General features: G+C 43.6%; 2 protein-coding genes across 3 annotated transcripts in view; one reads left to right on the top strand and one right to left on the bottom strand.

The window, feature by feature from the left end:
* Positions 1–3,029: 3,029 nt before the first annotated feature.
* LOC135377544 (uncharacterized) lies at positions 3,030–11,186 on the bottom strand. The gene is made up of 2 exons (XM_064610054.1): positions 11,035–11,186; positions 3,030–5,267 (listed from the first exon to the last, which is right to left on the bottom strand). Exon 2 carries the CDS (start codon positions 5,225–5,227, stop codon positions 3,122–3,124), a length of 2,106 nt encoding a protein of 701 aa, XP_064466124.1. The 5' UTR covers positions 5,228–5,267; positions 11,035–11,186; the 3' UTR covers positions 3,030–3,121.
* The window catches only part of LOC135377543 (protein slit-like), a 268,615-nt gene continuing 266,694 nt past the window's right edge, over positions 10,256–12,176 (top strand). Inside the window, exon 1 of one of the 2 annotated variants that reach the window (XM_064610052.1) lies at positions 10,256–10,447. In XM_064610052.1, the coding sequence (XP_064466122.1) occupies positions 10,368–10,447 (80 nt within the window). In that variant the 5' untranslated portion in view covers positions 10,256–10,367. Of the gene's footprint in view, positions 10,448–11,029; positions 11,136–12,176 lie in introns of those variants that run through there. The other variant, XM_064610053.1, reaches the window with a different exon arrangement.

Here is a 12,176-nt window from a genome sequence, read left to right as displayed (position 1 = left end):
TTTTGCCCAAAATCCCCTAGTTAGAGAGTTAAATGATGAATTTTAGGTAGTTAGTCATCTTGTAGTTGTATACTTTCTTTGAGAGGATGTCTGTCTGGCTGTATAACTCATTTGCAAAAACGACATCTGTTCTGCTCTCATAGCTTTTTTATAAAAATTCTCTTAAGGATAAATTGTAAATTTTATACGAAGACAACCTAGCAGTTGTAGTTGTAACCTGCTGTAAATATATTTTGTGTTCAATAAAATTTTTCACTCTTTCGGTTAACTCTCATATCTCAGTCAACCTCAACCAAACTGCTTTTGAAAGTGGAGCCTTGGGTGCTGAACAAACAATAACTTTATTACAAGATAATGAATGGGGAGTTTCATCGCCAGGGGGGATACTCTACCCCACTGCTGGTGGTGATGCGGGGAATGAAATAACGAGATCTTCACAATAAGGATCGAAGTCCTGTGGTAGCTAGAAAGGTGAAGAGAGCTTTGAGGGCAGAGTGTTGGTGGGCTGGATGTCGCCAGGGACCAAGCAATCTTGTGAGAGAGAGGGGGCGAGAGCCTAGCTCGTTAAGGGATCCAGAGAGTACGGTTCAGGAAGGTTGGTAATGTGGGCAATGGAGAAGAATGTGCTCTAGATCTTCTACAGCACTGCAGTGACTGCAGTGGGGAGCGCCAACTTGCCTCAAGCGGTAATGCCATTGCACTGTAAAAGCCACATCGAGAACCGAACTGAAAACAGTTTTCTGCTATGTCAAATGCCAACTAAGTGCAAAGTTGTTCTCAAATAAGTGAATTGTATCATGTTACCTAGCAATTCCCAGCTTCGGGCACGATACAATTAATTCCACAAGGAATTTACTGCATATTGGAACATGTTGCATTTCTTGTAGGTAGCATGAGGTATGAGGCATCAAATGATTACATTTGCCATGTTTACACTAACTAAAACAAAACTTGCAAAAACTGAGCTAGGATTACTGCAAACTCAATGCTGCATTCTATTGGGCATTTCTTATTTATCCCTTGATTTGCTGTTTCAACAAGTCCTACCAGTGCATTGTGGACAGAAAGTCAACCTATCCTTTTCTGGTTCACTGGTTATTGTCCCAATTTGCAAAATAACTTAGATGCGATACATGCACCTATTGGATTTGCGAGTTAGGTGCACTTCCCCAAACCACCATGGGCACACTACTGCAAGTAGTTGAAGGTCTCATAGCAAACTCTCCCGTTCAATACCGGAGTATATAGAGCATTGGAAGTGAGGAGTCAGAGTGTGGGAGGAGGCCGGACACATGTTGACTGCGTAGCAGAAGTTAAAACTGGTGGAAAGCAGTGACACCACCCTAGAGTATGAAGTAAAAGTACATCAAAGACATTACTACACAGAAAAGATAGTAGATTACATGTAAGTCTCAAGGAGACAGCCTCCTTTAATATCTCTCTCTGTCCACGGTTATTTATATCTTTCTTTCCTAAGTTTCCCTTTTCTTCATTATTCCACTCTACATTTGTTAAGCTTCTGTACGTTTCTGTAAGTACAGTGCTGGACAAAGGTTTACGGAACGCTCCGGCACATTCCTTCCTCAGAGCGACACGCTAGCAGCAGAGTCACTAAATAAGCTAAGATTCAGAGTATAGACAGTGAGCCAAAGGCCGAGTTGGAGGCTCCATGTTGTTTTTGTTTGACCTGCAGCGCTGTCCATGAAGCACTCGAAGCACTCGAAGTGCTGTCTTCTTCCACTGCCAAACTTCATCTATTTCTACTACTGAAGTAGAGGTGGAGCTGGAGGTCAAACTGAAACAACATGGCGGCTCCAACTCACCCTTTTGCCTCGGTGTCGATACTGTGAAGCATAGCTTATTTAGTGACTCTAGCTAGCAGCAAATAGGGGCGTATGGACATGCCGACATGTGCCTAGGTAACCCAGTCACTTGTTTGCAAGTTCGTACGGTACCATTCGCTGTTAGCGAGTCACTCTCAGGATGCAATGTGCCGGAGGGTGCTCCGTAAACTTTTGTCCAGCATTGCACATTTGAAATTGTGTATTTTGTATGCTGTGGTTTAAGTACTTCTCTCTAGTACTTTTCCTTCAAGCACCAGACTAGAAATGTAAAGACAAAAATTTTAGGCAAGTGTTTTTGTGTCTAGAAGCATTTTTTTTTAAACGAGAAAATGCACTGCTGTCCTCCTTGTTTTGTAGTATGCCAAGAGGTGCACAGATTGATAAGTCAGGAAATAAATACTTTGCACTAGCATAGCTGGTTGCCTGTGCATGTGTAAACACAAATTATGCCTTATGTTACAGTTCATATTCATGAGTACATTTTGGCGCACTATAGCCTTAGTTGCTTGTGTGCCATAAAACCTCAATCATCATCATCATCATCATCATTCATGAGTACACTGAGTTAGCTGGGTTTCTGAACTACAGGTTTTCCTGGTGATTTTAATCCAAGCGCCATCGAAATTAATCCACGTGCCATGCAAACTTTATGGGGCATGGATTAATTTAGCTGGAACTTGGATTAAAATTGCCAGGAAAACCTGTAGTATTTGCAAAAGATAATAGCACAAAAAATGCTCACTAAATTGCCATCAAGACATAACTAAACACCCATGACGACGATGCCTGAACTTGGGCAAAACAGCAGCAGCAGCTCGTGTTGTGTTATGTTACATCCTGGCCCAAGCCTTGTTGCCATAGATTTTGTCCACCAGCTTGCCTGTTTGTATGCTATTTTATCCATATCTAAATACTTTCAAATTTCCTCACCACCAAACGGTGGCATGTGGAGCTACAACAGTCTAACGTTGCAGTGTACTTGAGTACTTCAAGCTACTTTTCCTGAGTACTTTGTAATTTACTTTAACTACATTTGCAGTGTGGCACTTTATACTGTACATCAAGTACCAGTGTTGCTGTGTACTTTGCACTCTATGTACTGCAAATGCAAATTTGAGGTACTTTGCCCATCACTGCCCAAATACCATGACATATATTCTCAATAAATGTGATGAGTGCTGCTGCTTCAAGGTACTAAGATAACACATATATTCAATAGCATAATGAGTACAATAAAACAAGATAACAATGCTCATGGAATAGTACACTCATCTTGCTTAAGGTCTATAGATGTCCCATGTTATCAACACACCCTTGGTACCTTCTGCTGGAAAAAAATAGTGAGATGTATTGTTCTTACTGTCTCCCAGTACTGTGACGTTAAATAGAAGCAAAGGTACTTGACTCTTTCCTTTCACAGTTCTGAAGCCACTTTGTCTTTCAGCACCAAGTGCAAGTGTTTTACTGCTGACTTTCATCATTGTCCCTCCTAGCTTACTATGGTGCACGATGGCACCTAATCGTGTTTGCTGTAACTCGTGAATCTTTTCCTCTGGCTGTCCTTTCGGAGGATGAAGTATTTGAGAGCTGCTTTCCACTTTCGAAATGTAATATGACCTTCCTTCTTGGCTTCCTTCAGGATGTGCTTCTGATAGAGTCAGAATTTTTGTCTCACTATTTCCCACACTTTGTAGCATTGGTGTTTTAATTAATGGGTCGCGGTCTTCTTTGGTTTCTGAAGCTTCCAGTTTTCCTGTACTGTCTTCGCTACTGGTGTTCCAGCTGTTGGCTTTATGTGATGAAACTGAGGTTTCAGCATCATTCACTGGATGTGTCCCATTTGTTCCTCCAGTAGCATGTTCATCCCTGGCCTTTTCGACCATTGTAATCAAAGCATTCCTGTTTTTGAGGCTACTTTCATTCTGAGCTTGCACAAAGCTGGCCATCCTATAACTCAAATTACTAATGCCCGAGGAATTTGTACCATTGACCCTATCGTGTTCCGACGTTTGAACTGTGTGCTTCAAGTCAGCTATTATATCATCTGCTGTTTCAAAGTCGGCGTGTTTATCTATATGGTGGTGTTTCTGAACAGCTTCACTGGATTCAATACCAACAGCGTGCACTTCTGAGTGAGGCTGACTTTGTGATACGCTCATTAGATTCGGGTATTGTGCGTATGCATTTTCTTGGTTTTGTAAAGGGTTTTCCACAAGCATTGCCTTCGAGCTCTGCATAGCTCTGCCTGGCATTGGCATCTTTGGGCCTTTTGTTCCATCATTTAAAAGAGTGTCAGAGACCGCGTCCTTCAGTTTCTGTTCTTCAACTTCTCTGTTATCTTGTATAATATGATTTATAGGATTAGGGTCCTTGGTGAGAACGTTATCAGCAATTTCTTTTTCTAATGTTCGATATGTTGAAGCAGCTCTTCTTTGCATGAAAAAGACTCCTTTCTTGTGGTTTCTGACAACCTTCATTTTCTCTTCTGGTGATACACGAGAAAGATGTGCTTCTCTCTTAATGTTGTCCTGCTGCTGCATGTTGTCATGCTCAACATGAATGCTGTCTGCTCTGCTATTCACTTCTTGGGTCGTCGGCAGGGGTATGCTGACACTTAGGGAAGCATTTCCTGAATCGTTCCTGAATTGCTTTTCTCTCACTATTTTCTCCAAGGCTCTCTTAAACAGGGCGTCCATATCCTTATTTTCTTCTTTGGGCTCTATGAAGCAAATCAGGAAATCTGAACTTGCACATAGAACACCCGTACCCGAAATATTGTCCCGCTTCCAATTTAGTCTGCCCATCTGCTTCAGAGTAGGCGTTTCATTGTGTGTACTGTATTCTTCCGTCGCAGGCGCTAGTGTCTGTTCCGACAGTTCTGAAGTCTCTTCAGGTGCTGATATGCTTTCGGTGATTTCAACATTGTCCATCACAGTTTCGTTTTTTGCACAGAATGATGCTTTAGGATCATCTGGTACATAGTAACCCTCGTTGCAAACACACTTGAAGCCGAGATCTCTGCTTGGATCATCTTGACAAAGATGGGGGTAACATAATGCTGGAGATGTACATTTCCCAACATAAACAGAACACGTTAGGCCAGTGAAATTGTCATCACACTTGCACAGGGACCGCCCGGTCCTGTCATAAGTGCAGTGGCCCATGACGCAGAACAAGCTGATACCTAAAGGACGGATTGTAACACAAGGAGGTCGTCCTTCATTGAGGGCCCTCCAAGCCACGTATTCAACAGCTTCCTGTGGTGTCTCGTACCTTCCAGGGTCTGGTATAAAGCCCACCGTGGAAGTGATGCAGACACTGAGAAAAAGAACTGTTGTGGAAATGTATAGCAACCTCTTTCTTGAAGGGTGGGATATGGTCATCCTTCAGGGCATATTGGTTACCACGTGGCCCGTAATTGACCTGCAAAAACATTGAGATTCTACTTGAGGCTTGCAAACCGTTTTCAGTATCTAGAAGCGCTGGTAGCCAGGCTAGTTGGTTTGAAGCACATAGGTACGACATGGCGCGGAACAACGAGGGATGAAACAGACATAGGCAGGCGCCAGTTTTCAGTGATTCACAGCAACACTAGGAATGGAACAGTATCCCTATTTTTAACCAATATTGCTGGTTAGTATAATTATCGACCTTATTAATCAATATTCCTAATCAATATTACACTCATGCTCAAATGGAACCACCCAGGGGTGTCCCTTGCCATAGAGAAAGGGGAGAGGTGAGCTCGTTGGCACGTTACAAACTACAGTGCAATCCCGTTAACTCGAACTGAAAGGGGACCAAGATTTGTTCGAATAAAGCGGAGTTCGAACTAAAGGGAGCCGCTCCGAATGAGGGCTTGATGAGTTTGCACCGCATGCCAGCTAGGTCGGAGACGCGTCATGGCTCGTTATGTCTTGCCGCACGTGTGTGGTCACGCGATGGCGAAAATATGAGAGACTGTTTCTTTCCAGAATATTTATTTTAAAAAAGCATCAAAACAGCTCAGAATGGACAAGAATCTTATACGCATTTGCGTTCGTTTCTGCAACAGTGGCTCTAAAAACTTCGTCAAAACCAACCCAATCGCGAACGCAAATACCGCTAACCCAATTCAAGAAAATATCGAATTGCTGCCTTTTTCTTGGCTATGTAGTCAACAGGAAGTGTTGATCACCTCAAAACCGCGAGGCTTGCTGGCTTTGCCGACGACGAGTAAGCGGCATCGTTCCGCACCGGTCGCGTTTGCGCACACTGTTACGGTGATTCGTTATTTACTCCTCTTTCCTCTGGCAGAAGTATCGCTTTTATGAGAAATGGACTTATAAGTAAGTAGACTTGTCATGTAATAAGTAAAGGTGTCCCTGACATGCCAGCCGCGCGCCCGCCGGTGCAAGGCCGGCGCTTCCGAGTCGATGCGTGGTCGGGCGCGGCCCCGCAAATTGTTCGAATAAACCGGTGCGCACGTTCATATGTTCGAATTACCGGGCGTTGAAATACACCATGCACATTGAAATATCCCCATTGAAGTACACATGGCTTTGCGGGGACCCGGGCGTCAGTTCGAATTATCCGGAAGTTCGAATCAAGAGATTTCGAATTAACGGGATTGCACTATCTTATGCAGAAAAAAGCGTAATGAAACGGCACATGTTATATAGAGCACAGGACGACTGCAAATGTGTTGAACAGCATTTAAGGGGCACTAAAGTGCCAAAATTTCCCTTCAGCGAATGAAAGATGCCATTACTTTCACAGTAATATAAAAGGAACGGAATTCATCCGTTACGTCGTTCTTGATTTAAGGGCGAAGGGAACCGCAATTTACGCTTTCCCGCTTCTCTCCTCCTTAAGAGAGAATGCGAGCCGGCCTCCCATTGGTCTCCGTAAACGATTTACGACGATGATTGGACACCCTATCCGCACTGCTGTTTTACTAGACAAGCTGCTCGATATCCAGGCACGAAGGGGGAGGGGGACACTCCCCCACCTTCGGTGCTACGGTTTTTTTTTTTTTTTTTTTGCTAACTCTGAAGGATGGTATGCTCGCTGCAAACTTTTGAAAAATTATATAACATCGCGAGACGGAGCCAGACAAATATGGCTTAAAAAAGGTGCAAACATGTTCATATTAAATTTTGTGTTGATTAAATGTTAATATTTACATTTTCAAACGCGGATGAGTCAACAAATAAATCCAGAACAAGCTATTTTTGAGAGGGCTACACCATGGTAGACGCGAATATCGTTGCCGCGTGGGCATGCCCCACGGTGAGCATTTTGCCTTCAGGCTCCGCGCTGCCATAACGCTGACCCTCTCCAAATACACTCTGCTCCTCTCATTCCACCTTCAAATAGCTCACCCTTTCAACTCTCGAATCTTTGCGAAGTTCTACCGACCCACCGAATCAATCGTATGCAAAAGTGTGGCCAAAAATGGATGTCACCTGAAAATGTTCACTATACGTGGGGTTGCGGAATTTCGAATTCCTAAATAAAAAAAAAAGAAAAGGGAAAAACATGCCGGTAAAATCGAAAGCAATTCGGGTTTTTCCGAAAAACTCCGCTTTTATGGGTTCCAGTCAAAGATCTCTAACATGTAAAAAAGTTAAGCCTTAATTTTAATGGCGTTTTTTGCTAGCAACGTCCAAATGGGGCCAATTTCGCGGTACCACCTACAGAATCGAGACAAATGCTATCACTGCACTGTACATACATTACACGAACTTTACACCAAAAGAAAGAGATTTAAAAGACGAACACAAATGATGTGTTTTTCATTTTCCTGCGACGAGCGGTTCACACTGAGGAAGGCGTCAGCTAGGGGACATTTTAGTGTGTGTTCGCAACTTTGCCATTTTTTTTTTTTTTTTACAAGATAACTACGTGACGCGTGGCAACATGAAGTCGTCAGCTTCTTGTCCACATGCTAGGCAAAGAACAGAAAATGTTTCGACTTCGTGGAACGTACGGTTGTGGTTGGGGAAGCCTTCAAAGTCGCGACTGGCGTCAGGCCGGAAGACTAGGGCATTTTTTTTTCTCCCCCCTCTCTCTCGAAAACGGGTGCAGTTTGGACATTGGAAACAGGTTATTTTTTCATAATTTGGCATCAACTAACGAATGCATTTTTTGCCAGAAGGTCGAAGATATCGAGGTACAGGGCCTGGCCGAATTTCGGTGGAATTACCCAGGTCGTACTTTCTGCAAGTTTTGCCGCATAACAGGAAGCATTTTGCAAGGCAGCTTCTCATTCCCTTTGTACGTAGTTGCAGAGCTGTTGTTTTTTCTTTGAACTTCGGATATTAACTAAATAAAAACTAATAACTTCAGAAATCTCGGAAAATAATAAAATCCGAAAACCGCCCACCGAATATGGCAAAAATAAACCCCGAAAACCCGGAACCCCAACTATAAAGGTCCTTACTATTGGGATTATGCACTGCAAATGTCCTTTTGCAACTCATCGGTGAATGTCGGCACAGTTCCCCTTGAAGTCTCGCCCAGGACGCATACTAACCACCATCCCTGTCTCCCACTTCTTCCTGCTGTCCTCTCTCCATCTGTCTACGTCTTTACGCCGCTCATAGCCACAGTTGGTTCGCGGCACTAACGCGGAATTAAAAGAAAAAAATCAAGCAAGACTCATTGATTCAGATACCGAAGGGCTCAAAGAATTCGGTCGCTGACGTCACGCGGTTGACATGCGAGTGATAAGCCGTGTTGGTCAGGCAGTGCGTAGCACAGAATCGACGTTTGGACCGGGAGCCGGAAAAAATGTCCCCGGAAAAAACGTCCCCTGTGGAAAGGCTACCGGGAGCTCCCGAAAGAAACAGAATAAGGGTGTTGAGGTTAGGATCGCATGGTATTTAGACGGCAGTTCGTTGCAGCACGTTTACTGAGCATCCTGTCATTGTTAATGCTTATTCTGTGCTGTGAAATGAGGGTCAACGTATTTCCAAGCAATAAGCTGAAGGTCCCCGGAAGAAGTGTCCCCTGTGGAGAGGTTACCCGGAGTTTCCCCCAAAAAAACAACATCGGTGTGTTGAACAAGCGCAGAAAGTTGGGCTCGTTGATGGGATAGCATACTGCAATATTTGTGGACATAAGGTACAGACAGAACAGGCGTCAGAACAGAACGGGGTGTTCAGATTACGATCGCATGGTATTTAGGCCGCATTTTGTTGCCGTACATTTATTGATCGTCCTGTCATTGCTGATGCTTATTCTGTGCTGACAAGTAAGGGCCAACGTGTTCCAAGGAGTAAGTTGAAGGTAAGCATGTTCACAATTACCATCTAAGGATTCATTTGCTGTCGCATTTACACGGTGATGCTCACACAAGTCTGCTTTAATTTATCTACAGAAGCTATAGGAATACCGCCAAAAAAGCGTGTAAAGCTACCGAAAATGGTTAGTCAAAAAATTAATTAATGGGTTTTATCGCTTCTAAAGTGTGTAAAGCTGACGACAGTGAACCTGCAAATGCGGCTTCGGAATCTTTGTATGCAGTACATTGGACGGACGATGGGGTTTTAACGTCAGCCGAACACATGTGGATCAGGAAGTACATGAGTAAATATAGAATTGCAGAAAAAAATAAACAAATGTAATGTGCGGCATTTCCTTATACTCGCCTCACCGTTGTTTCGTGCCTATTGAGAATAATATCCTTTATTCACTCTCGTAACTTACTCTATTCCACCCACAGTTATAGGTATGTAGTTGAATTTTAAATACCTTCTTTGGTATGATCAAAAAGTCGGTGCATTGTTTCGCGCCATAATCTTACCTGAGGGGCTGGGAACGTTGACATTTTTTTCGCGAACATTTTTCTCGAGGACATTTTTTCCAAAAGTCGTTCCCGTTTGTTTGTGGTCCCTAGCTGGAATCGTTCACCGTGTCTTCGGACGTGTTATTACGCCGAGAAATGAAGCAACAATTTCGCCAGAAGCAGCCAGCATTGGCGAAAAGACATGGCAGCGGGTTTTATAGTAGATCGGCATAGTAGGTATCGGTAGATCGGTATAATAGATCGGTAGATCGGTATAGTATATATAGATCGGACCTTCGATAAAGCAGCTGTTCAATATTGAAGCTCAGCAATGTGATGTCAACCGCTTGAAGAGAATAACGCGATTGGCTTATCAGGTTTTCGGTCGTTATCATAAACACCTTCTGATCCACTGAAACGTCCTTGTGTCTGTCACGCTCGTTCCCACGTGTCACTGGCGTAGCCAAAGGGAGGGGTGTTCAACCCTCTCTCCCGAAATGGTACCTTTGGTACTGCATTTGGAAGAGGGAAACGACTGCAAACCCTCCTCTCTCATGTAAAATACTCATAGCCCCCCCCCCCCCCCCGAAATATTTTTCTGGTTACGCCGCTGCCACGTGTCACAAAGACACTGCGTGAGTTGCGGTACGAAGCCCTTCGTCACCCTCCATAGTCACCGAGATCTGTCCCAGTACCGATTGTCATCTCTGGCCGCTCAGATCACGTTCTATCATGTAGGCGGAATTACAACGATGTCACAGCCACGGCAGTTCTCTCAGCAAGGTAATGTTGGCAGTAATGCAGGAATGCCGAGGGTGACTACTTTGATTAGGTAAGTCCCGGTTTTTATTAATATTATTCACGCGTGGGCATGTCGGTCAGCCACCTGCAGGACATTTGATATGTACCAACGCATGTTTTAGTACACGAATACATGTTTTAGCGCTAGCAGCTACCACTATTAAGACTTCTGGTGCGTGTCAAAATTGCCTCGTCTTTCTGGTTCAATACCAGTATGTTAAACACAAAGGAACGTAATTTGATATACCCAAAGGAAAGATAACGCTACTAGATTCTGTTGAGGATTTTACTGCTAGAAATGATGATGGTACAGTTGTAGAGCTATTCGAGAAGCTGCAATTGCGATTCCCCACATATGAGTGGTTTTGGCCTCAGTGACAAACGTTCACAACGAAACGCACATTTTCATCAGCAGGACTCTGTCGCCTTTCGTAAGGACAAATACCCAGCGTATGGGCAGAAACTATATTGCAAGTAAAAATTTATAGAAAAAGTATCGTTTCGATAAGGTCCCGAGAGCTGAGGGTTCCTTGTTCTTTGGCATACCAGCGGAAATTTATGCTCATTGCTTCCCAAGACGTTCTACGAGTAACGACTGCGGAAAATAAAGTGACTTACGTGGAAATAGCACCAGCCGAGCACACCATGTGGACAAGTCAGCCTCGAACAGCTGCATCCAAGCTCTTGATGATTACGCTTCGGCGCGAGCTCTTCAAATGGTAACGCTTACAATTCAGCGGCACTAATTATCTTATATTAGACATGCCGTAAATATGACGAGGATAACATTCATGCGAAACTAATGCGTTTGTTGTCTCGGCATGGCACAGTAAACTGAGCAGTTTGTGAACAGCACTTTTACAGAACAGAAAATTTATGTTAGATCAGATTGACAATGAAGAAGATAAAGCGAACGGAGTGAAAGTGCTCGCGTGCAGAAACACAGATGCCTCGGTACACTGTCATAAAAGTGAACATGCCTTTCCGAATGTGGTTGTCATCGCATAGTGATTGCCTGATGTGTTATCTAGCAACAGTGATGGGCACTGCTTGAGGTTCCAAGTGCTCAAGTAGCACTACATTTCTGAGCCCTTGTACTTTATGTACATTTCAAATTGTGTACTTTCTGAGCAAGTATTCAAGCGCTCAACCATAGGTCGGCGAATTCATTCATGATGGCCTTGACCGATATCACTCACCATCACATCATGGAGAATGATGTGAGGTTGAATGAAGGGCTATGAGGTGAGGTGACGTTGAAGTTGAATGAGGGGCTATGATGTTGAGGCTGAATGAAGGGTTATGTGATGTGATGGGTTTTGAAGGTGAAGTCATTGCTACATTTTGCGAATTTTCCAATCACACTGCTGCAATCCCTGTGAAGTTTTTGACGTTTTTGTTATCATAACTTTGTCACCAGCGATACGAGGGCATTGGTCCATATTAAATGAGGCCAGGTGTGCTTTTTAAATATTTTGTGGCCACCCGTGCTACAATTCCAGTGAATTTTAGAACGTTATTTGATATCATTATGGCTTTGGAGAGGCTTTGCTTTTTGGCTTTGGCTTTTTTTTGCCAGTGATACGAGGGATTGGTCCTTTAGTACCCTATATTAGTGAATGAAATATAAAACCTAGAGCACGGCACAGCACCCCTTTAGAATGCACGATACCATCATGTGGGCCACCTGTGCTAAAGTGGTAAATGGCAGGCAGCAGATTTTACATGTTTCATGCCACCCGCAATAGCTATAACGCAGT

The sequence above is a fragment of the Ornithodoros turicata genome, chromosome 1 (genome assembly GCF_037126465.1).
Source record: "Ornithodoros turicata isolate Travis chromosome 1, ASM3712646v1, whole genome shotgun sequence".
Classification (NCBI taxonomy): Eukaryota; Metazoa; Arthropoda; class Arachnida; order Ixodida; family Argasidae; genus Ornithodoros; species Ornithodoros turicata.
Note: the sequence above shows the minus strand (reverse complement) of the source record. Positions and strands in the feature narration are given on the sequence as shown.